Source organism: Tachysurus fulvidraco, chromosome 15 (genome assembly GCF_022655615.1).
Source record: "Tachysurus fulvidraco isolate hzauxx_2018 chromosome 15, HZAU_PFXX_2.0, whole genome shotgun sequence".
NCBI lineage: Eukaryota > Metazoa > Chordata > Actinopteri > Siluriformes > Bagridae > Tachysurus > Tachysurus fulvidraco.
Window position 1 is genome coordinate 726,499 of NC_062532.1, and position 23,795 is coordinate 750,293.

Below are 23,795 nucleotides of genomic sequence, written 5' to 3' on the forward strand. Positions count from 1 at the left end.
GAACAGGTATAAGCCTCTTAGTTACACTGAAATGTAATCCTACATATTATAGACAACACTTTACCTTCAGTTTTGGTGGAACACTTTGGGGACATACTGTACACATGGCTGTGGTGTCCAGGTGTCCTGTACTGTATATTAAACTATTAAATTATATTACAGAGAACTTGGATAAGGTTTAATCCAGCATTTAGAAACTTTTTCTGGGACTGGAAGCAGACCTTTTGATGGTTTGAAGGCAACTTAAAATGCTTTTTGATAGAACATTTCCAGAGCCCTGATCTAAAGCCTATAGAGCTTCCAATGGATGCAACAGAGAAGACATTGTAGATTTCTCATACTTTTTATAAACAGACTAAATGTTTTGTGGTTTGGAGAAAAATTCCACTGTATCTGTTACAGAAAACATGATTCCGTGTTAAGATGTCATCACAAGGTTGAGTGACACAAAGGAATGTTCACTAAATAATAAACCACATTATTGTTCTTCCTGACAGTTTAAGGAAATTAAACACTGAGAGGTGAAAGTCATGTGAAATCTGATTTCCAACCAACAGCGTGGACACACACACACACACACACACACACACACACACACACACACACACACACACACACACACACACACACACACACACACACACACACTTATTACTTGGAAGTGTGGTGTAAGGTCCAGGACCACCCTTTTTATTCGATATAAATAAGAGAGCATGAAGCTTCTGTCTCATCCACAAGACGTCTTTTAAAGAAGACATTTCTTGCCACCTGCTTCATCAGTTCCTTGTAAGTGTGCAGTTTTTTCTTGATGACATTATGTAGGTTATTAACTGTGTATGTAGATTACTGCGTATGTAGATTATAGTATTACAGCATTATAGTTAATGTATATGATAATGTTTAACTCATATTATGAAAGCTTAATTCTGATCATTTTCTATTACAGTGTGGTTTGTCAGTGCGTTAATCATTAATAAATAAAATGTGTTAGTACTGGTAAAGTAAATTGGTGTGGCATAAGAGACATAAAGCTCTGTAGGACTCCACTTTATCACATTACACCTTGTTTATTAGTTACTTCTGATGTCTGAATACTGATTTTTTGAAATTTAATAAAATAAATAAAATAAAATAAAATTCAGAGTTCTGAATTATGCCAGTTAACACCCTCTTCTTTGGTTATTAAAAAACATGTCTGTTGATCAGATGATCAGATCACATGTTTCAGCTTTTTCCAAAGATGTTCAATAGGATTCAATAGCATGTAGTAACAAATAGCTTCCCTTCCAAGGTGTTATCAAAAGTTTGTGAGACACAGAAATGTGTCTTAGATGTTCTGACATTTTAAGGTAATTAACCTGTGCTGTATATTCCTGATTACATTATGTAGGTTATTCAATTCAGTTCGATTCAAGTTTATTTGTATAGCGCTTTTTACAATGGAATTGTCTCAAAGCAGCTTTTCGGAACATAAACATAGAACAGAAGGTAAACATAAAGAGAAATTTAGAGAATTTATATAGTAAAATTCAAAACATATATTTTATATGTATTTTACATATATATATATATATATATATATATATATATATATATATATATATATATATATATATATATATACTCCCTTAAAAAACTCTCTTAAATTGGCAAAGGAAGAAGCCTTTAGAGGAACCAGACTCAAAGGGGAACCCATCCTCATATGATTGACACTAGAGGGTGTGATTACAAATATACAGTCAAACAGTTGTATTGGTGTAAGGGTCACATGGAGTTCAGAGCTCCTCTTGGTATCATAGAGTCCAACTGGAGCTGGTAGATCTCTAGATGTCTCAGGATTCTCAGAGTCAGTCTCATCTCAGTGGAGGTCCATAATCTTCATCGCATGGAAGATGATCAGAGCTGGTACTATGTCTGGATGCCTCAGGATGGGTGTGAAAGAGAAAAGCATTGTAGAGGGATTAACATATCTCCTGTTCATAAAAAAGTGCAAGTATAATTTAATGGTGCATAATTTTATGGGATGTAATTATGTGTGTGTGTGTGTGTGTGTGTATATGTGTGTGTGTGTGTACACCTGACTAAAGAGATGAGTTTTTAATCTACATTTAAACTGTGAAAGTGTGTCTGAGCCCCGAACACTAGCAGGAAGACGATTCGAAAGTTTGAGAGCTAAATAAGAAAACGCTCTACCACCTTTAGTAGACTTAGATATTCTGGGAACTAGCAGAAGTCCTGAGTAGCCGAGCTTGACTATGTGGCCTGCCTGAACTGACCCTGAACGCTATATATTATGAAAGCTCGATTCTGAACATTTTCTGTCATGCAAAACATAACGTGTGAACACATTAACTGAACAATGTTAACATGACCGACTTTTTTCATGTAAGTGAAATCCGCTTGTGTTTTATTATAGCAATGGGGTTAAACATGGTTTATTCATGTTAGTTAACTTCAGTTAAAGGAAACTTTTTTGGAAAGAATAGCCATGTATAAATATAAATAATGAATGATTTTTTATCAAACTCTATGCACTGGTTATTAGCAAGCATAAAGTCACCTAATATAATAAATATAAAAAAAAAAGATAAACAACATCTAATGATACAAATGGTTGATAAAGATTTATGAGCTGAATCAGGAAATAAAATCAGCAGTAGCTGATACTTCCCTTTATTTAATCTTAACCAAAATATTATTTTATTTTATCAAGTTAATTCCTGAGGCATATTTGTTTATTTTTTAGGCTCAAGAAGAACAGCATGTCATACCTGGCACCTGTTGTTGAAGTTGGTGGTCAGGGAGGAGGTCCCTTCGATTTTAATGGCACTAAAGACGGAAGCATGCTGAAAACGATTCAGGTTTGGGAAGGTGACTACAAGATAAAAGCCATGAAGGTGTGGCTTACTGATGGCCAGTCCAAGCAGTTTGGTGTTCCTGCTGGGATTCTGAAAGAGTTTACATTTGAAGATGGAGAGCATTTCACCTCCCTTTCACTTTGGCCAAATCAAGATGTTACACGTCTGGGTGCAATCAAATTCAAGACAAGTCACTCACGAGAGTTCTATGCAAGCTTGACAAATGGTCCTGTAAATATACAAATTCCAGTTGATGTTGCTTCTGGGATCTGCATCGGAATCAAAGGACGTTCAGGGTCTGATATTGATCGCTTTAGCTTCATGTTCATCAACCCTGTCCAGTCTGTTGAGCTTACCAATGTTGTCTATCCCACCATTTCTGATGTAATACCCCAAGTGACTGTTGAAGAAATCAAATCCATGTTGTACCAGAACAACACTTCTGAAACTCAAGAATATCCAATTGAGGCCTCCACAAAAGTCACCCAAAAATCCTCCTGGTCTGTTACGGGAAAACTGGAAATCACATTCAGGCTGGAAGTAAATGCAAGAATTCCACAGCTTGTGGAGGGGAAATCAGGCTATCAATTAAATAATGCAGTTGAGGGTACATATCCTTCAAAGTACAGGGCAGAGAAAATGGAGTTCTTCTTATTTCCTGTTAAAGTTCCTGCATTTTTAACCGTGGATGTGGACATCACACTTGGCCGGGCTACAGTTGATCTCCCATTCACTGGCATCATGAAGATTACCTGCTATAATGGCGGTGTGCTGGAGTATAAAACCAGTGGAACCTACAAGGGTGTCGCTTACTCTGATGGAAAAGTGGCTGTGAATCAATCATGCATACTTGGTGCAGCCTAAAAAGCTTTGAATTCAATTCTATAAATATGTAACTACAAAATGTGTACTCATATTTGATAATGTTTAATAATCAATGTTACAGATGTATGGAACATATTTAGTGCATTATGTATCACTGTACTCAGTATCTCACTAAAGTTCTTGCTGACTGGAGCTGTGTGTGTGGAACACTGGAGTCCAGCTGTGACTTATATGATCTTGCATTTTATGTTTATCCTGCATTTAGTGGAATGGGTGATTTTTTTTTTTAGTTGATTTTTTCAAAATCTGAAAACCAAAGAAAACAGTGATTTGTTTTATTCTGCTGGTCTGGTCACCATTCTGCAAATGGTGCAAAGCCACATTTTTTTGATTAATAAAATAAATCTTTACAAAACGTTTTGAGTGATAAATAAAGCATCTCAATTCATGTTTTTTTTTATATTTAGTTTGACTTTAGCTTTGTGTAATAACTGGACTTGATTCTTTTCTTTTTACATTTACAGAAGATTATAATGTTATGATTCCCATCAATAAAACCAGTTTAAATCAAAACTAAGCTTCTGTCTTGTTTTTTCCATAATTATGTATTATTCTAGATTCTTCCTGAGCACTACCACTAAACAGTTTTCTTGTTCGAGTTTTATAACCTTGCAAAGGTCTGTTTCTAGTCCCAGTCTTCCCAGTAAAATGTTAGTACATTGCTGGAGTAAACAAACACTCATACACTATTTCAAGTTATAGAAACTCATGAAAAGCTGATGCTGATTATCTGGGAAAGGTCTCTAACAGCAGTCAAAATGTCATTGTTTGTATCAAACAAGTTGTGAATTTGATGTAACATTAAAACAGGAGATCATGACTTATTCTGTGCTCAAAGTGATACTCACAGCTCCAGTGGCTTTCTCTGTGGGTGAACAAGGTTGATGGTGAACAATTCCAGGATATGCTTTTTTTTCATTGGTTGCTGCATTACAATAGTGCTATTTTCTGATTGGCTATTGTGTAGCCTCTTTAAATTAAGGAAAACTTATTGTAAAGCATTACCATGTATAAATAATGAATGACTGGTTTTAAACATGCCTCTTTAACAGACTCCCTAACAACAGAGCTTTAATTTACTTCCACTTTCCAGCTTTTTATTAAGCACACATGCTCATGCACACTGAAGTAATTTATGCTGCCGTACGTCCCTTAGTGACACTTGTTTTCGGATTGCGTAGGAAACCCTTCCACAATCCTACTAAGGAATGTGTTCTAGATTGCCCGGGTTAGTTTTGAAAACACAAGATCAACTATCAGAGCTGGTCTTACCTTGAAAGCAGGTGTCCTTCAAAGTCCCTCAGTCTTCTAACAAAGGATCCTCTTCAAGTTCTTCTACCTAATCTATTGTTTGAATCTTTAGATAATGGAGTCAGATTTAGACCTTCTTGTCTTTTCAGGGTCATCACAATGGGAGGCCTTGTTTTTATTAAAAGTAATGTAATACAGATAAATGTGTGTAATATGTGTGAAGTAAAATACTCTCCAAGTGTAAGCTTGTGTTTGTTCCCTGATGCACACACTATTAGCAATAACTGAGTATAACACACTAAGCTTGCCTCTAGTTAAATGCACACTAATAACCGGTTCTAAAACCCTTTTTATACCATTTATTAGTATGTTTCTTAACGTCATTATGCTTCTCTATAACATTATTTTTTTTACAACAACATCCTGTTATGCTTCCCAACAACATTATTTTTCCCAATACCATCTTGTCAGGGTTCTCAAACATATTTGCCACTGCTTACTGTGTGTGTGTGCTTAAGCTCTGGTTACATATTATGAAACCTTGTGATTTCAGATCACGATTTTACTCACTGTCTTGACATTTAAACCTGCTGCTGAACATTATATCATTTCTTGAGTATACAAAAAATTACAAATGCTCATAAAAAAGATAAAGAAAACTTATAGCAATTCTATGATCAGCAAAATTGGTCTTTATCCAACAATCTAGGTACAGTTTCTGTTTGTCCTTTTGTTGAACCAGCTTAATTCTGGATCTCTTCTTCACAATTTATTCATTCATTCATTCATCTTCTACAACTTATCCGAACTACCTCGGGTCACGGGGCGTCATCGGGCATCAAGGCAGGATACACCATGGACGGAGTGCCAAACCATCGCTGGACACACACACACTCTCATTCAGTCACGCAATCACACACTACGGACAATTTTCCAGAGATGCCAATCAACCGACCATGCATGCCTCTGGGGTTTCCTCCGGGTACTCCGGTTTCCTCCTCCGGTCCAAAGACATGCATGGTAGGTTGATTGGCATCTCTGGAAAATTGTCCGGAGTGTGTGAGTGTGTGAGTGAATGAGAGAGTGTGTGTGTGCCCTGCGATGGGTTGGCACTCCATCCAGGGTGTATCCTGCCTTGATGCCCAAAGACGCCTGAGAGGCTCCCCGTGACCCGAGGTAGTTCGGATAAGCGGTAGAAAATGAGTGAGTGAGAGAGAGTGATTGTCTTTTTTGATCGATTGTCTGAAGTTTAAGAGCAAGATCATGTCGTACCTTGCAGAAACTGATGAAGTCGGAGGGAAAGAAGGAACAGCCTTTAGTTTTGAAGACAGTAAATCTGGAAGCACCTTGAGAAAGATCTACTGTATGTTTGGGTCGTGACAGGAAGGTGAAAGACATTAAGATGTGGCTTACTGGTGGAAAGTCAAAACATCATGGTTAATCTAGTGGGCATCGGTCTAAGTTTACATTTAAAGATGAGAGTATTTCACCTCCCTTTCACTTTGGCCAGATAAAGATACAAAACAGTGGAATTAAATTTCAGACAAATCTCTCCCGCAAATTCTATGCAGGAATGAAAATCAGAAGGTGAAGTTGATGTGGATGTGGCTTCTGGGGTCTTTGTGGGAATCAGAGGAAAAGTAAATAAACTTTTATTTTCCTTAGGCTTTATGTTCATCAACACCATCAAGTCTGCTGAGCTTACCGATGTTGTGTATAACACCAAAACTTTGGGTATGAAACCCAAAGTCTCCGAAGAAGTAATTAAATCCATGGCCTACAAGAAAAACACTTCTGTACCTCAAGGCTACACAATTGAGACCTCCAAAAAAATCATACAAAAATCCTCCTGGTCTGTTAATGTCAGATTAGAATTATCAGTCAACCTGAACATAGAAGCTGGAATTCCAATTCTTGTGAAAGGCAGTAATGCATATCAATTTAAAGTTGGAGTTGAGGGTACATATGCTTCAGAGACCACTAAAGAGAAAACAGAGATCATCTCATTTCCTCTTAAAGTTCCTCCACGTAAAACCGTGAATGTGTACATCATAATTAGTGAAGCTAAAGTCAAGCTCTCATTTACTGGCCTCATCAAGATTACCTGCTGTAATGACGCCGTGCTGGAGCTTAAAACCAGTGGAATCTACAAGGGTGTTGCTTATTTTTCATTAACAACCACTTTTACACCAGAGTAAGCCAGAGTAAGCTCTGGTGTAAAAGTGGTTGTTAATGAAAAATAAAAAGATTTTAGCAGTCTAACAAGCTTTAAATTACATTCTATAAACATTTCACCCACAAAATGTTAACCACAATATGTGTACTCATATCTAATCATGTTTAATTATCAATGTTAGAGATGCATGAAAAATATATAGTGCATAATGTATCACTGTACTCCGGCAAGAAAACGGAAGTACATCACTGGAATCAGGTTACATATTGATTATTTTGTGTGTACTCTCTGTGCTGCTGCAGTGTCTTGAACTCTTTTGCTTTCAGTATTAAGACAGCAATCTGAGGAAATCCACGTCGGATTCAGCCCTTATTCAACCAAGGTATGTAATCACTATGGATGTAAATCTTTCACCTTGTCCATCTAAATGTAAGATGCTCTGTAGGATGCTCCATCATTACAAAATGTTTTATGAGGAGGCAAAATGTATAGTTACTTTCATATACGAGATTTGTGTATAGTAGTTCATGGTACATTAATGATCAGTTAGATGCTAAGTGAATTTCTTTGGTTCTGTACATGGACTTTGTAAAAAGGCTTAATCTAAACCAGTTTAATCTAATCTAAGTGCAGTACTGTATTGCGCTAATCCACTTCCTTTCCTGCATCCAGTAAGACCTTGTTGATTAATTAGTCTTGCTTGTGAAGCAAAACACACTATTACTGTCTCATGTGCCTATTATTATTATTATTATTATTATTATTATTATTATTATTATTATTATTATTATTATTATTATTATTATTACGTAAAAAAATTGTCTCATAACTAGTCCTGCACCGTTTGTCATAGACCCATGAATAAGGTATCATATCATGCTGGAAAGTTGAGTTATGACATTTTTCTGATACAGAAGCTCAAATTGGCTAAAATGCCCATTGATGTCAATCAAAAATAATCCCATGATCATAAATTGTCAATCTTTTGAGCAAAATCCACCAGATTCCTTCAGGCTGCTCAGAATGATGGATATTTTTTTGGAACTGAATTACTGAAATGCTGATTTTCATGTTTTACAGAAAAAAACATGACTCAGGACTTATACAAACGTCAAGCAAACTAAAAAAAAACCACACTGACTCTCTGGTCCATCTGCTTTTTTATATGCAAACAGGAATTGGGTGAAGTAACCAAGTAGGTGATTAGAACACCAAGGATGGCACCCTCTGCTAACTTGGAGTGTAATGATTGTTTGATGCTATATTTTAAACAGATTGAAATTTTTTCAGTAGGAGAAAAATTTCATCTTAACAGTTACAGAAACTATGATTCCTTTCCAAGATGTTATCAAAAGTTTCTGTGAGACAAAGAAATGTGGATTAAATAATAACTCACTTCATTGTGTAATATAAAAATAAATCACTTCATTGTGGACATTTTAAGGTAATTAACCTGTGCTGTATATTCTTGATTACATTATGTAGGTTATTAACTGTGTATGTAGATTAGACAGGGTTCGTACGGTCATGAAAAACCTGGAAAAGTCATGGAATTTTAAAATGACAATTTCCAGGCCTGGAAAAGTTTTGGAAAAATAAATTAACCCAGAGAGTTTTGGAAAGTCATGGAACAATTGTTTCACAATCTCTGTATATTCGAATATAGTTGATAATATTGGTTAAATTACAATAGTTTACGTTCGCACGATCCGTATCGTGACGTTCTCTGTGTGAGGTAACACAGTTTCAGAAACCCTAACTGCAGAGGTACTGTGGGCGCTAAAGGTGGCTAATTCGCACATTCCTACAAGTCTTGTGAAGACACAGGCCAGATTTTTCAGACTATGTTCCCAGATGGCAAGATAGCGGCCAGCTTTGCATGCGGCTTTGCTTATTTTAAGAAACTGACTTTGGCAGATGTATATAGAAGCAAAGCATCTATGTTATGCTCTTTTATGAGATTTCATGACAGCAACCAGTTGTAAAACTCCCATTACTACATTTTGTAAGCACTGGTGGTTTGAGAATGTCAACATTTCTGAAAGATGATTGATACTCCGGCCACACGTCAAACAATACATCGAGATGGTGGAGAGAGGTGAACTACCCAATCCAAAAGTAAAGTAATTTGAAGAGATGAAGATGCACTTTGCTGATCCCCTCTTGACTGTGAAAGTGGGAATATTCAACAGCATTGTGAGAGAAATCAACCTCTTCCTCACCGTGTATCAGACTGACCAACCAATGCTGCCGTTTCTCTCTGGTGATATGTACAAACTGATTAAAGGTAAGGATAAACAAAAATAGTGTGATTGCTTATAATGTTTATATACTTATGTAATTATACTGCAGTACAAACATTCAGAAACTCATGCAAAAATAAAATCTAGAGCAAGAATTTGAATATGTTTAAATAGTTTAAAAATAGCATGTTTTTGTGTTTAGAAATGTCATATGCAGGGCAGTGGAATCTCTGTTTAGAGACGCATTTTATTAAAGCTAATAAAATTGAGCATCACCTACTGACCAAACCGCAAAGGTTATTTTTTTTGCCACCACATTAACTGAGGGAGGATTAGGAACGAGTACATCAGAGGGACAGCCCATGTTGGACGTTTGGGAGACAAAGTTAGAGAGGCCAGATTAAGATGGTTTGGACATGTTCAGAGGAGGGAAAGTGAGAATGTTGGATATGGAGCTGCCAGGCAGGAGCCAAAGAGGAAGGCCAAAGAGGAGGTATATGGATGTAATTAATGAGGATATGAAGCTACAGTAGTGTGTGCAAGTGTTGAGGATGCAGAAGATAGGGATAGGTGAGGAGAGATGATTCGCGGTAGCGACCCCTAAAGGGAAAAGCCAAAAGAAGAAGAAGGAGAAGAAGAAGAAGAAGAAGAAGAAGAAGAAGAAGAAGAAGAAGAAGAAGAAGAAGAAGAAGAAGAAGATTAACTGAGGGAGGCACAAGCACAATCACTTGTTGTTATTATACAGTATATGAGATTGAAAGTTAAAGTAACATGTTTATTATTTTATTATTACTGTTTAGACCAATTTATTGGTTTGTTTTTAGCTAACAGTTCATGTAATGTTTATTCTTGTAGTTTAATAAATTAATTGATGGTTAAATAAGTAAAAGTATCAGTTGTTTTTAGCTCAAAAGATACATTTGTAAATTTAATTTGGCTCGTAAATTTGCAAATTAACTTATCAAACTGAAGAATACAATCACTTCTTTTTACTTTTTCACAGGCATCATGGGATGATTTCTGAAGGAAATGCATCTGGAAGAGGTCACATCCACTCTAAAGCTCTTCCATGTCCCTGTTCAAGACAGCAGTCTGCTCAAGGACAGTTCTCAGATTGATACTGAGTTTGCAGGGTGGCAGAAGCAACCCTGACGCAACTCAAGTCTTCCAAAAAAATTTCAAATAGGCAGAGACTAGAGATTAAGATGGACTGCAAGAAACTCTTGATCACACTCCTTGAGAAGTTGCTGAAAAAGGCTTCAGTGCATCACTCGTTAGTGAGAAGCATGCAGTACCTTGACCCGAGACGCATGGTTGAAAGTAAGGAACTCTGCCTAACTCAAATGAGAAGGATGTTGCACATACTTGTTGAAGCTAAACATGTAAATGAGGCAGGGTGCAACGATATCCTTAGAGAGTTTAGAAAGTTTTGTGATTTAGCTGCTCTTCAGGTTAAATTCAGGGAATTTGACCCCAAAACCGCTCGAGTGGACACCATGCTGTATGAGACAATGGGAACAAAACCATCACTTTCCAGAGTGTGGAATGTGGTGAAGATTCTTCTTGTCTTATTACATGATCAGGCAAGCGTCAAAAGAGGTTTTTCAATCAACAATGAATTAATCTCTGGTGACTCAGAGGCTCGTTGTTGACCATGTCAGATCTGTAGGGGGCGTAACCAAGGTAGAAATCACAAAGGAGCTGCTCCTTTTAGCTGCAGGAGCCAGGCAGAAGTACCATGGGTACCTGGATGAAGAGAAGAGAAAGAAAGAACCAACAAAGAGCTGTTGAATTGAAAAGGAAGGCTTTCATCGATGAGCTGGAAGATTTGAAAAAAAGGAGATGGCTAAGATAAGAAAATAAAGCATCTCTGCTCAAAATTGCAAAACAGATTGATGAGAAGCTTTCAGAAATGAAAAAAATAAATGGTGTTGATTGTTTTGACACGACATAGAAATCAAATAAGTTAACTTGTTAAAGACCGTTATTAAGTGAGGTTAATTTATGGCAGATAAAGTTAAAGACAGTGTTGTTGGACACTTTTATTTATATTTTAGTTAAACATTGTTGCTTCCCCTTGATTAATGTTAATTATCTCCATGGATTACAGTACGTTAATCCATTTCTAAGCGGTTCTCAGGGTTTAATGTATTATGTTATGAAACTTTGTTACTGTGCAAGCATTATTTAAATAAATGTTATTTTCTGTATTCTACACTACAAAGCTTGTCATTTATTTTAGTAAAAATCTGTTGGGTGTAACATGGATTTTCTTCTTATTTACATGTATACATAGACATTTCATGAAATATTAGTTCATGAATATTTATTTAGTCATGGAATTTTACTGGTAAAAATTTGTAAGAACCCTGATTAGAGTACTATAGCTTTATAATTACTGTATGAAAGATCGATTGTGAACATTTTCTGTCGTACAAAATCCTCCTTGGGTGTGAACACTAACTGATTTTTATTTAACTGTGAACTGATTGAACTGTGTTTTATTATAGCAATGGAGTTAAACATGGTTTATTCATGTTAGTTAACTTCAGTTAAAGGAAACTTTTTTGGAAAGAATAACCATGTATAAATATAAATAATGAATGTTTTTTTTTTTAATCAAACTCTATGCACTGGTTATTAACAAGCATAAAGTCACCTGATAAAATAAATGAAAAAAAAAAGATAAACAACATCTAATGATACAAATGGTTGATAAAGATTTATGAGCTGAAGCAGTAAATAATCAGCAGTAGCTGATGCTTCCTTTGATTTGATCTTAACCAAAATATTTTCATAAAAACTTTTTATCAGGTTAATTCCTTAGACATCTTTGTTTTTTTTTAGGCTCAAAAAGAACAGCATGTCATACCTGGCAAATGTTGTTGAAGTCGGTGGTCAGGGAGGAGGTCCCTTCGATTTTAATGGCACTGAAAATGGAAGCATGCTGAAAACGATCCAGGTTTGGGAAGGTACCTACACATTAAGAGCCGTGAAGGTGTGGTTTACTGATGGCCGGTCTGAGCAGTTTGGTAAGCCTGATGGGATTCTGAAAGAGTTTACATTTGAAGATGGAGAGCATTTCACCTCCCTTTCACTTTGGCCAATTAAAAATGGTTCACGTCTGGGTGCAATCAAATTCAAGACAAATCACTCCCGAGAGTTCTATGCAAGCTTGGAAACTAAAAGTCTAAAACCAGAAGTTCCAGTTGATGTTGCTTCTGGGATCTGCTTGGGGATCAAAGGACATTCAGGGTGGGACATTGATCGCTTAGGCTTCATGTTCATCAACACCATCAAGTCTGCTAAGCTTAGCAATGTTGTGTATCCCACCATTCATGATGTGAATCCCAAAGTGGCTGTTGGAGAAATCAAATCCATGTCCTACCAGAACAACACTTCTGTAACTCAAGAATTTACAATTGAGACCTCCAAAAAAATCACCCAAGTATCCTCCTGGTCTGTTACGGGAAAAATTGAATTCACAGTCAGCCTAGAAATAAATGCAGGAATTCCATGTCTTGCAGGAAAGAAATTAGGATTTGGACTAACTCTTGGTGTTGAAGATACATATGCTTCAGAGACCAGTACAGAGAAAATGGAGCTCTTCTCATTTCCTGTTAAAGTTCCTCCAGGTAAAACCATGGATGTGGACATCACACTTGGCCAGGCTACAGTTGATCTCCCATTCACTGGCATCATGAAGATTACCTGCTATAATGGCGGTGTGCTGGAGTATAAAACCAGTGGAACCTACAAGGGTGTCGCTTACTCTGATGGAAACGTGGTTGTGAATGAATCAAACAAATAGCTTGATGCAGCCTAACAAGCTTTGAATTCTAAACTATAAAAGTTTAACTACAAAATGTTTACTCAGATTTAATAATCAATGTTACAGATGAATGGAACATATTTAGTGCATTAAGTATCACTGTACTCAGTATCTCAGTAAAGTTCTTGCTGACTGGAGCTGTGTGTATGGAACACTAGAGTCCAGCTGTGACTTATATGATCTTGCATGTACATGTTTATCCTGCATTTAGTGGAATGGGTGATTTTTTTAGTTGATTTTTTTCAAAATCTGTAAACCAAAGAAAACAGTGATTTGAATTATTCTGCTGGTCTTCAAATTGTGCAAAACCACATTTTGTTAATTAATAAAATAAATCTTTACAAAACATTTAGAGTAATAAATAAAGCATCTCATTTCATGTTTTTTTTTTATATTTAGTTTGACTGTAGATTTGTCTAATATCTGGACTTGATTCTTTTCTTTTTACATTTACAGAAGATTATAATGTTATGATTCCCATCAATAAAATCAGTTTCAATTGAATCTAAGCTTTTGCCTTGTTTTTTCCATAATTATTTATTATTCAAAATTCTTCCTGAGCACTACCACTAAACAGTTTAGCTGTTCGAGTTTTAAAACCTTGGAAAGGACCGCTTCTAGTCCCATGGCACATATTACTGGTGGCTACTTAACCTTATCCAAGTTCTCTGTAGATAAGGTGTCTGATGGCAAACTCATCTATCAGGGTACTTTAAATTACACATATGAACATGGATGGAATCAGAATGAAAGTTTTGTAGGTTGGAGAAAAATTTAACTCTATCTGTTACAGAAAACATGATTCCGTGTTAAGATGTCATCACAAGGTTGAGTGACACAAAGGAATGTTCATTAAATATTAAACATTATTGTGCACTGAGGGGTGAAAGTCTTGTGTAATCTGATTTCCAACTAACAGCATGGACTCAATAAACACACACACACACTTGTTCCTTGGAAGTGTGGTGTAAGGTCCTAGGACCACCCTCTTTATCTGGTATAAATACGAGAGCATGAAGCTTCTGTCTCATCCACAAACTTGCATCCTTCACAAGACGTCTTTTAAAGAAGACATTTCTTGCTACCTGCTTCATCAGTTCCTTGTAAGTATGCAGATTATTCTTGATGACATTATGTAGGTTATTAACTGTGTATGTAGATTACTGTGTATGTAGATTATAGTATTACAGCATTATAGTTACTGTATATGATAATGTTTAACTCATATTATGAAAGCTTAATTCTGATCATTTTCTATTACAGTGTGGTTTGTCAGTGCGTTAATCATTAATAAATAAAATGTGTTAGTACTGGTAAAGTAAATTGGTGTGGTATAAGAGACATGAAGCTCTGTAGGACTCCACTTTATCACATTACACCTTGTTTATTAGTTTATATTTTATACTGAATACTGATGAAATTTCACTAATAAATTCTCACAAGACGTCCATAACTCAACTCTGTACATGATGATGTCAATAAAATCTTTTGGTCTCATTGTTCTGAATTATGCCAGTTAACATCCACTTCTTTTTATTAAAAAAAAAAAAAAAGTCTGTTGATCCCAAAGTTAAATGTTAGTGATGGTGTAACATATGTAACATAGGGGTCTCAGACACAGAGTGAGGTTCTGTACAGTATGAGTTGACATGAGGAGAGGAAACACACTTTAAACACCACGTAGCAAAGACAGATAGAAAACATTTAAAAATGTGCCAAATACATAAAGGGAAGACAGCATCAAACATGATAACGCTTTCCACAATAACACAACTCAGAACTTACACATGTCTAAAAGTTTCACACTGACATGCTAGCTCATGTGCTTTTTACTGTATATGGTGCTAATAGAAGGTGGGTGATGTAATCGAACAGATTATTAGAACACAGAGGATGGCATCCTTTTGTAAAACATTAATCTGGCCATTAGCGTACAAAAAGACATCTAATAATACAGTTGTTTAATGAAGCTTAATGAGCTGAATCAGCAAATAATATCAGCAGTAGCTCATGCTACTGAACTATTTTCATCCATCTTGAAATGTTTGTCTTTTTAAGGTTAAGAACAAGATGGTCAGTATTGTTCAAGTTGGTGGAATGGGAGGAAAACCTTTCAATTTTTCTGGCAAGGAAACTGGATACTGGTTGAAAAAGATCCAGGTTTGGGAAGGTGATTCTCAGATAAAAGCTGTGAAGGTGTGGCTTACTGATAACGAGCCCAAAGAGTTTGGTGTTCCTGATGGGAGTCCGAAAGAGTTTACATTTGAGAAAGATGAGAAATTCACCTCCCTTTCACTTTGGCCAAATGAAGATGATACACATCTGGGTGCCATCAAATTCACGACAAGCAGCTTCCGGGAGTTCCATGCAAAAGTGCGCCTTACTCAGCTGCAACCAGAAGTTCAAGTTGATGTTGAAACTGGGAAATGCATCGGAATCCAAGGACGATATGGGACTGGCATTGATCGCTTTGGCTTCATTTTGCTCAAGAAGAATTCTGCTTAGCTTACCAATGTGGTGTATACCACCATTTCTATAATCTCACCCAAAGTGACCAAAATCTTTTGACATTTTCAGATTATAATCTGTTATAATTTCCATCAATAAAATCAGTCTTAATTGAAACTAAGCTTCTGACTTGTTTTTTCCATAATTATGTATTATTCTAGATTCTTCCTGAGCACTACCACAAGTCCCAGTCTTCCCACTAAAATGTTTCTATATGTTGGAGTAGACAAACACTCATACACTACTTGAGCACATTTAAACTAATTCATATTATTATTTTGACTTAAATACATTTGTTCTATATTTCTACACTTTGTCCACTATAATTATTATCTATTCCTTTAGCCTTTGTCCACTTTGGCCATAACATCTACTACATAACACACTGTTCCATAACGTACACATGTCAATATTAGTGACACATGTTACTGGTAGCTACTTAACCTTCTCCAAGTTCCCTGTAGCTGTTTAATATACAGTACAGGACACCTGGACATCACAGCCATGTGTACAGTAAGTCCCCAAAGTGTTCCACAAAAACTGATGAACACAATGAGCTCCATTTTCTCTGCACTGGTCTCTGAAGCATATGTACCCTCAACACCAATAATTAATTTATATCTTTATGCTGGTAGGACATGGATTTAATTTCTCCAACAGCCACTTTGGGTATCACATCAGGAACAGTGGGATACACAACATCGGTAAGATCAGAAGTAATATGAATAAATCATGTACAAGTCCATTACTATAATAAAATACAAGCGGAATTCAATGACATTAAATAAAATAAAACCAGTCATTGTTAACATTGTTCAGTTAATGTGTTCACACCTAATGAGGATTTCACATTACAGTATTCACACCTCAGAAGTAAGAAGTTATCAACTTTAATACCACACCAATTTACTTTAACAGTACTAACACATTTTATTTATTAATGATTAACGCACTGACAAACCACACTGTAATAGAAAATGATCAGAATTAAGCTTTCATTATATGAGTTAAACATTATCATTTACAGTAACTATAATGCTGTAATACTATAATCTACATACACAGTAATCTACATACACTGTTAATAACGCTGTGTTAGCAGAAATTGTGTGTGTGTGTGTGTGTGTGTGTGTTCTGTTAGCAGAAATTCCGATTGGAGAAACATTTTCCCCTAGGTGTTTATAATTAATCCCAGAATTAATCTGTGTCTCAGAAACTTTTGATGACACCTTGGCATGGAATGGTTTCTGTAACTGTTACGCTGGATTGTTTCTCCAACCGACAAAACTTTGTCTGTGTATTATAGAACATCAAAAGTCTGTCTTGTCATTGTCTTCTCTATTGCACTCAATAGAAGCTCTATAGGCTTTAGATCACAAAAAAACTTAGATATAAGTTTTATTTTCAGATGTATCTATCAGTGACACAGATGAGGGTGCTGGGAAGGAGAACCCAAACGCAGGTCAGGGTCCAAAAAAAGAAAATTTATTAACATAAAGGATAGTAATAAATGTCTATATATGAAAACATAAATGCACAGAATGTAACCAGGCAAAGTCTTGGAGGAAAAAAAAATAATCCAATAAGAAACGGGCAGTAATCCACACAGGAAAAAAGGGTAATCCGAAATGTCAATAACCGGAGCGCAAAAAACGGAACCAAAAACAACCGGCAGCAGAGAAAAACTCACGTAAGGAATGACAGGGAAAAAAGGTAATCCGAGACGGGAAAATCCACACGGAAATAGAAAACGCGAGGCACAGATAACACCCGGACCGGAGGCTGGCAGGAGTGACTCAAGAAAGCGACGTAGTGACGAGAGATCATCTGGCGAGAATCCAGCATAAACGGCGTGCTTAAATAGCAGTGCCGAGTATAAAAGTCATGCGACAGGGAATGACGTCACCAGAGTGCGCCGCGAAGGTGAGCTTCGGATGAGTGCGCTGACAGTACCCCCCCTCCACGGGGCGTCTCACGACGTCCCACCAGGCTGGTCGGGGTGGTCACGATGGAACTGGGAGAGGAGGTCTGGGTCCAAGATGTGGCGTGCCGGAACCCAGGAGCGTTCCTCAGGGCCGTACCCCTCCCAGTCCACCAGGTACTGTAGACCCCTCCCACGGCGTCTGGAGCGCAGGAGCCGACGGACAGTAAACGCAGGGCCGCCATCAATGACCCGGGCTGGAGGAGGGGGTCTGGTGGAGGGAACCAGTGCACAGGCCTGGACAGGTTTCAGCCTGGAAACGTGAAAGGTGGGGTGGATGCGAAACACTCTGGGCAGCTTGAGCCGGACCGCAGCTGGATTGATAACCTTAGATATAGGGAACGGTCCAATGAAACGGGGAGCCAGCTTCCTGCATGCAATCTTCAACGGGAGGTCTTTGGTGGAAAGCCACACCCGTTGCCCGACACAGTAAGGAGGAGCGGGGCGGCGTCTGCGGTTGGCCCAGCGAGCATAACTCCGGGAAGATCTCAGCAAGGCAAGGCAGGCTCTTCTCCAGACTCGACGACAGCGCCTCACAAGGGCCAAGGCTGAGGGAACTGAGGCTTCTAGCTCCTGTGTGGAGAATAATGGGGGCTGATAGCCATAGGCAGCCTGAAAAGGGGAAAGACCCGTGGCAGCAGTAGGCAGAGAGTTATGGGCATACTCGACCCAAACAAGGTTGGAGGCCCAAGACGAATGATCCTCGGCACAGAGGAGACGGAGCCCCGTCTCCAGCTCCTGGTTGAGCCGTTCCGTCTGCCCATTGGACTGGGGGTGAAACCCAGAGGAGAGGCTAATGGAGACGCCTAAGAGCTGGCAGAATTCCTTCCAAAAATTGGAGGTGAACTGGGGTCCCCTGTCCGAGACTATATTCCGGGGAATGCCATGGAGCCGGAAAACGTGTTGGAGGAGGAGCAACGCCGTTTCCTTGGCTGAAGGGAGTTTGGTCAGGGGGACAAAATGGACGAGCTTGGAAAAGCGATCGACCACCGAGAGGATAGCGGAGTAGCCATCAGAAAGAGGGAGGCCGGTGACGAAATCAAGTGAGATGTGGGACCAAGGTCTGCAAGGGATCGGCAGGGGCCGCAGGAGGCCGGCAGGGCGAGATCGAGAGCTCTTGTGTTGCGCACATACTGGGCAGGCAGTGACAAATTCCCGTGCGTCATGTCTGAGCGAAGGCCACCAGAAACGACGCTGGAGAACCGATAGGGTCCGAGGGAAACCGGGATGACAGAAAAGCCGAGAGTTGTGACACCACTGAAGAACTTGGGAATGGAGCTGGTCAGGGACATAAAGTTTGCCTTCAGGACAGTCAGTAGGGACCGGCAGGTTAGACACGGCTTGCTGAACCCTTCTCTCTATCCCGAGTCGAAGCGCCCGAACAGTGACAGAGGGGGGAAGAATGTGTTCAGCAACGGCCTCGACGGGATCGGGGGAGAACTGACGAGAGAGAGCATCTGGCTTCCCATTCTTCGTTCCCGGCCGATAAGACAGCACAAAGTTAAACCTGCCGAAAAAGAGTGCCCAAGCAGTCCGGAGATATTCAAGATTCTTATGGTCAGTCCAGACCAGAAATGGTAGTTCCACACCCTCCAGCCAGTGCCGCCATTCCTCCAGGGCGAGTTTGACTGCCAGTAGCTCACGTTCGCCGATAGTGTAGTTACGTTCAGACGAGGAGAGACGGTGTGAAAAGAAAGCACACGGGTGAAGTTTATTGTCCTTGACGTCCCTTTGAGACAAAACGGCCCCAACTCCGGTATCAGATGCATCAACCTCAACCACAAATTGTCGCGTGGAATCCGGCAAGGAGAGGATGGGGGCAGAGGTAAAAAGCTGCTTCAGCTTCTTGAAGGCTTGCTCGGCTTGAGGCCCCCAAGAATAAGGTTGAAGAGGAGAAGTGAGCTGGTGCAAGGGTGCAGCAACCGAGCTGTAACCCCGGATGAATCGCCGATAGAAATTAGCGAATCCCAAGAACTGCTGGAGCTGCTTACGTGTTCCAGGGCAGGGCCAGTCCCGAACAGCCTTGATTCTGTCAGGATCCATCCGAACACTCCCTGCTGCCAGAATGAAACCCAAGAAGGTGGTTTTCGTGACATGGAAATCACATTTCTCAGCCTTGACATATAACTGGTTCTGCAAAAGCCTCTGGAGCACTGCACGGACGTGACGGATGTGTTCCTCAGGTGTGCGGGAAAAAATGAGGATGTCGTCCAAGTAAACAAACACAAATATGTTTAACATGTCCCGTAAAACGTCGTTGACCAGTGCTTGGAATACTGCTGGGGCATTGGTGAGGCCAAACGGCATCACCCGGTACTCGTAATGGCCAGTGGGAGTGTTGAATGCGGTCTTCCATTCGTCGCCCTCACGGATGCGGACTAGGTGATAGGCGTTCCGAAGGTCCAGCTTGGAGAAAATGGTGGCCCCCTGAAGGAGCTCAAAAGCGGAGGCCATGAGAGGCAACGGGTAGCGATTTTTAATGGTGATGGCGTTCAGACCCCGATAGTCAATACAGGGTCGTAGAGTCCCATCCTTCTTCTCCACAAAGAAAAAACCTGCACCGGCTGGGGATGAAGACGGGCGGATAATGCCTGACTCCAAGGACTCCTGTATATATTGGGTCATGGCTTCCCTTTCCGGCTTGGATAGGTGGTACAGGCGCCCCCGGGGGGGGGGCAGTGCCTGGCAGGAGGTCGATAGCACAGTCATAAGGTCTGTGTGGTGGTAGGGAAGTGGCACAAGCTTTACTGAACACTTGTCCCAGATCATGGTATTCAGCAGGCACCAGAGAGAGATCGGGGGGCAGGTCCTCCTTGACTGATAACAAGCGGGGTGCCAAGGTGGTCAGGCAATGAGCCTGGCAGTAGATCCCCCAACCAAGGACCCGGCCGCTGGACCAATCCAGGTGAGGGTTATGTTTCTGCAGCCAAGGTAATCCAAACATGACTGGTGCATGGGGCGAAGGGATAACGAGGAAGGAGATCCACTCCATGTGTTCCTTGGTGACGGACACCAGCAGGGGCTTGGTGCGGTAGCGAGCTCGGTGAAGGATATGGCCATCCAGGGCCCGTACCTGGAGACTGGCGGGTAGAGGTTCAGTCTCGATCTCCAGCTGACGCACTAACTCCTCATCAAGGAACTCCGCGTCAGCTCCAGAGTCAACGAAGACCGCGAGATCATGTTCCTGGCTCTTGATCTGGAAACGGGCTCGGAGAAGTGGCTTGGGGGAGGCTAAACACCAGAGGCTCGCCGCGGGCTCCTCCGTCAACGGCGAGCCCTGTCTTTTGCTGGGCATGCGAAGGCAAAGTGTCCTGCCTTGCCACAGTAGAGACAGAGGTCGTGGGCCCGGCGCCGCTCCTTCTCTGCTGCGGACAGGAGACGCCGTCCTATCTCCATGGGCTGTGGAGGTGGAGGAGAGTGTGATCTGTAAGACTCCGAGCGGGTCTTGACATATGGGTTTCTGGGAGGCCCATATGACCTGTCTGGTTCGACAGGGGGCTTGGCATTCGGGGTTCTGGGAGGCCAGGAACGGGTTGGGCGACCCTCCTCTCTTCGTTCCTGGATACGGCGATCGATCCTGGTTGCCAGACAAACCAGGTCGTCAAGCTCTTGAGGGAGTTCTCGGGCCGCGAGTTCATCCTTCACCTGGGGGGACAAACCGCGGTAGAAACGCGTCGTAGAGCGCCGTGGGGTTCCAGCCACTGTCCCCAGCTGCCATGCGGAAATCCACAGCATACTCAGCCACTGAGCGGGACCCCTGAGATGATTCGAACAAGGCTCGAGTGGCGTCCATCTTAGGCAGTGTGGAGTCGAAAACCTTGCGCAGCTCAGCCGAAAAGGCATCGAACGAGAAGCAGATGACTGACTGACGTTCCCACTCTGCTGTTGCCCAGATCTTGGCCTTCCCAGATAACAAAGAGATAACGTATGCTACCTTGGACCGATCCGAAGGGAAGGAGGAGGGTTGGAGCTCGAAGATCACTGAGCACTGCATCAAAAATGCACGGCAAAGTCCCGCCTCACCAGAAAAACGCTCGGGATGAGGCAGATGTGGCTCCCGAATGGGGTTTATGTTCTGCTCAACCACGGGTTGGGGGGGCTGGGCAGGTGGCCTCGTAAAGGGCGAGGAGGCCTGTGTCGTGGTGAGCATGCTCATGCGCCGAATGTGCTCATTGGTGGATGCGGCTATCTCCTTGAGTTGGCGCTCATGCGCAGCGGAGGATTTGGACAAGGAGTCGAGCTGGGACTGCATCTCCAGAGATCCTGCTGGGTTCATTATAGTCGCCAGATGATACTATCAGTGACACAGATGAGGGTGCTGGGAAGGAGAACCCAAACGCAGGTCAGGGTCCAAAAAAAGAAAATTTATTAACATAAAGGATAGTAATAAATGTCTATATATGAAAACATAAATGCACAGAATGTAACCAGGCAAAGTCTTGGAGGAAAAAAAAATAATCCAATAAGAAACGGGCAGTAATCCACACAGGAAAAAAGGGTAATCCGAAATGTCAATAACCGGAGCGCAAAAAACGGAACCAAAACAACCGGCAGCAGAGAAAAACTCACGTAAGGAATGACAGGGAAAAAAGGTAATCCGAGACGGGAAAATCCACACGGAAATAGAAAACGCGAGGCACAGATAACACCCGGACCGGAGGCTGGCAGGAGTGACTCAAGAAAGCGACGTAGTGACGAGAGATCATCTGGCGAGAATCCAGCATAAACGGCGTGCTTAAATAGCAGTGCCGAGTATAAAAGTCATGCGACAGGGAATGACGTCACCAGAGTGCGCCGCGAAGGTGAGCTTCGGATGAGTGCGCTGACAGTATCAGTTTGTCAGGTTATTTTAATTTACTTATGTTACATTTAATCTAACCAGGCGATGTTACACGATTTCCTGTAAGTGTTTGAATTGAGATCTCGTCATTTAACTTGTGTGTGTTTAATTTATTGAGTCTATCCTCGTCCCGATGCTTTGCCATCACTTTTATTTTCCTGTTCAGTTTTATTACCCTGTTGTCAAAGGACAGGGATGTGCACAGAGATTGGGAGAAAAATAATCAACCAAAAGAATCACCCATTCAGAGTCGGGGCTCTTTACAGGAAGTTCGAGATCTTCCACTCCAACCTCCAACACATCAAGGAGATCTTCATTGAGATCGGAGCACTGAGATGCAGGAACAGGTTTAAGCCTCTTAGTTACAGTGAAATGTAATCCTACATATTATAGACAACAGCTTACCTTCAGTTTTGCTGGAAGACTTTGGGGACATACTGTACACATGGCTGTGATGTCCAGGTGTCCTGTACTGTATATTAAACAGCTACAGAGAACTTGGAGAAGGTTAAGTAGCTACCAGTAACATGTGTCACTAATATTGGCATGTGTACGTTATGGAACAGTGTGTTATGTAGTAGATGTTATGGCCAAAGTGGAAAAAGTCTAAAGGAATAGATAATAATTATAGTGGAGAAAGTGTAGAAATATAGAACAAATGTACTTATGTCAAAATAATAATATGAATTAGTTTAAATGTGCTCAAGTAGTGTATGAGTGTTTGTCTACTCCAACATATAGAAACATTTTACTGGGAAGACTGGGACTTGAGGTAGTGCTCAGGAAGAATCTAGAATAATACATAATTATGGAAAAAACAGGTCAGAAGCTTAGTTTCAATTAGTTTCAAATAGTTTCACAGTTAATAACCTACATAATGTTATCAATAATAATGTGTTCACAACTAATGAGAATTTCACATTGTGAAGGATGCAAGTTTGTGGATGAGACAGAAGCTTCGTACTCTCGTCTTTATACCAGATAAAAAGGGTGGTTCTGAGACTTACACCACACTTCTAAGTAACAGGTGTGTGCGTGTTTGTCTGTTTGTCTGTTTGTCCACGCTGGTAATTGGAAATCAGATTTCACAAGCTTTTCAACCCTCAGTGCACAATAAAGTGGTTTATTATTTATTGAACATTCCTTTGTGTCACTCAACCTTGTGATGACATTTTAACACAGAATCATAGTTTCTGTAACAGATACAGTTACATTTTTCTC

The 23,795-nt window shown here is 40.2% G+C and overlaps 4 protein-coding genes across 4 annotated transcripts in view; all 4 read left to right on the forward strand.

Annotated features, from left to right (window-relative positions):
- LOC113651616 (aerolysin-like protein) overlaps positions 1 to 23,795 on the forward strand; it is a 382,868-nt gene that overhangs the window by 132,455 nt on the left and 226,618 nt on the right. The window lies entirely within an intron of this gene.
- Positions 415 to 4,241, forward strand: LOC125138607 (aerolysin-like protein). Its single transcript, XM_047800506.1, has 2 exons — positions 415 to 786; positions 2,747 to 4,241. Exon 2 carries the CDS (start codon positions 2,763 to 2,765, stop codon positions 3,720 to 3,722), a length of 960 nt encoding a protein of 319 aa, XP_047656462.1. The 5' UTR covers positions 415 to 786; positions 2,747 to 2,762; the 3' UTR covers positions 3,723 to 4,241.
- LOC125138608 (aerolysin-like protein) lies at positions 12,274 to 13,247 on the forward strand. The gene has a single exon (XM_047800508.1). The coding sequence runs from the start codon at positions 12,277 to 12,279 to the stop codon at positions 13,222 to 13,224; it is 948 nt and encodes a 315-aa protein (XP_047656464.1). The 5' UTR covers positions 12,274 to 12,276; the 3' UTR covers positions 13,225 to 13,247.
- On the forward strand, positions 14,233 to 16,027 carry LOC125138609 (aerolysin-like protein). The gene is made up of 2 exons (XM_047800511.1): positions 14,233 to 14,348; positions 15,304 to 16,027. The coding sequence occupies exons 1-2, from the start codon at positions 14,259 to 14,261 to the stop codon at positions 15,748 to 15,750; spliced, it is 537 nt and encodes a 178-aa protein (XP_047656467.1). The 5' UTR covers positions 14,233 to 14,258; the 3' UTR covers positions 15,751 to 16,027.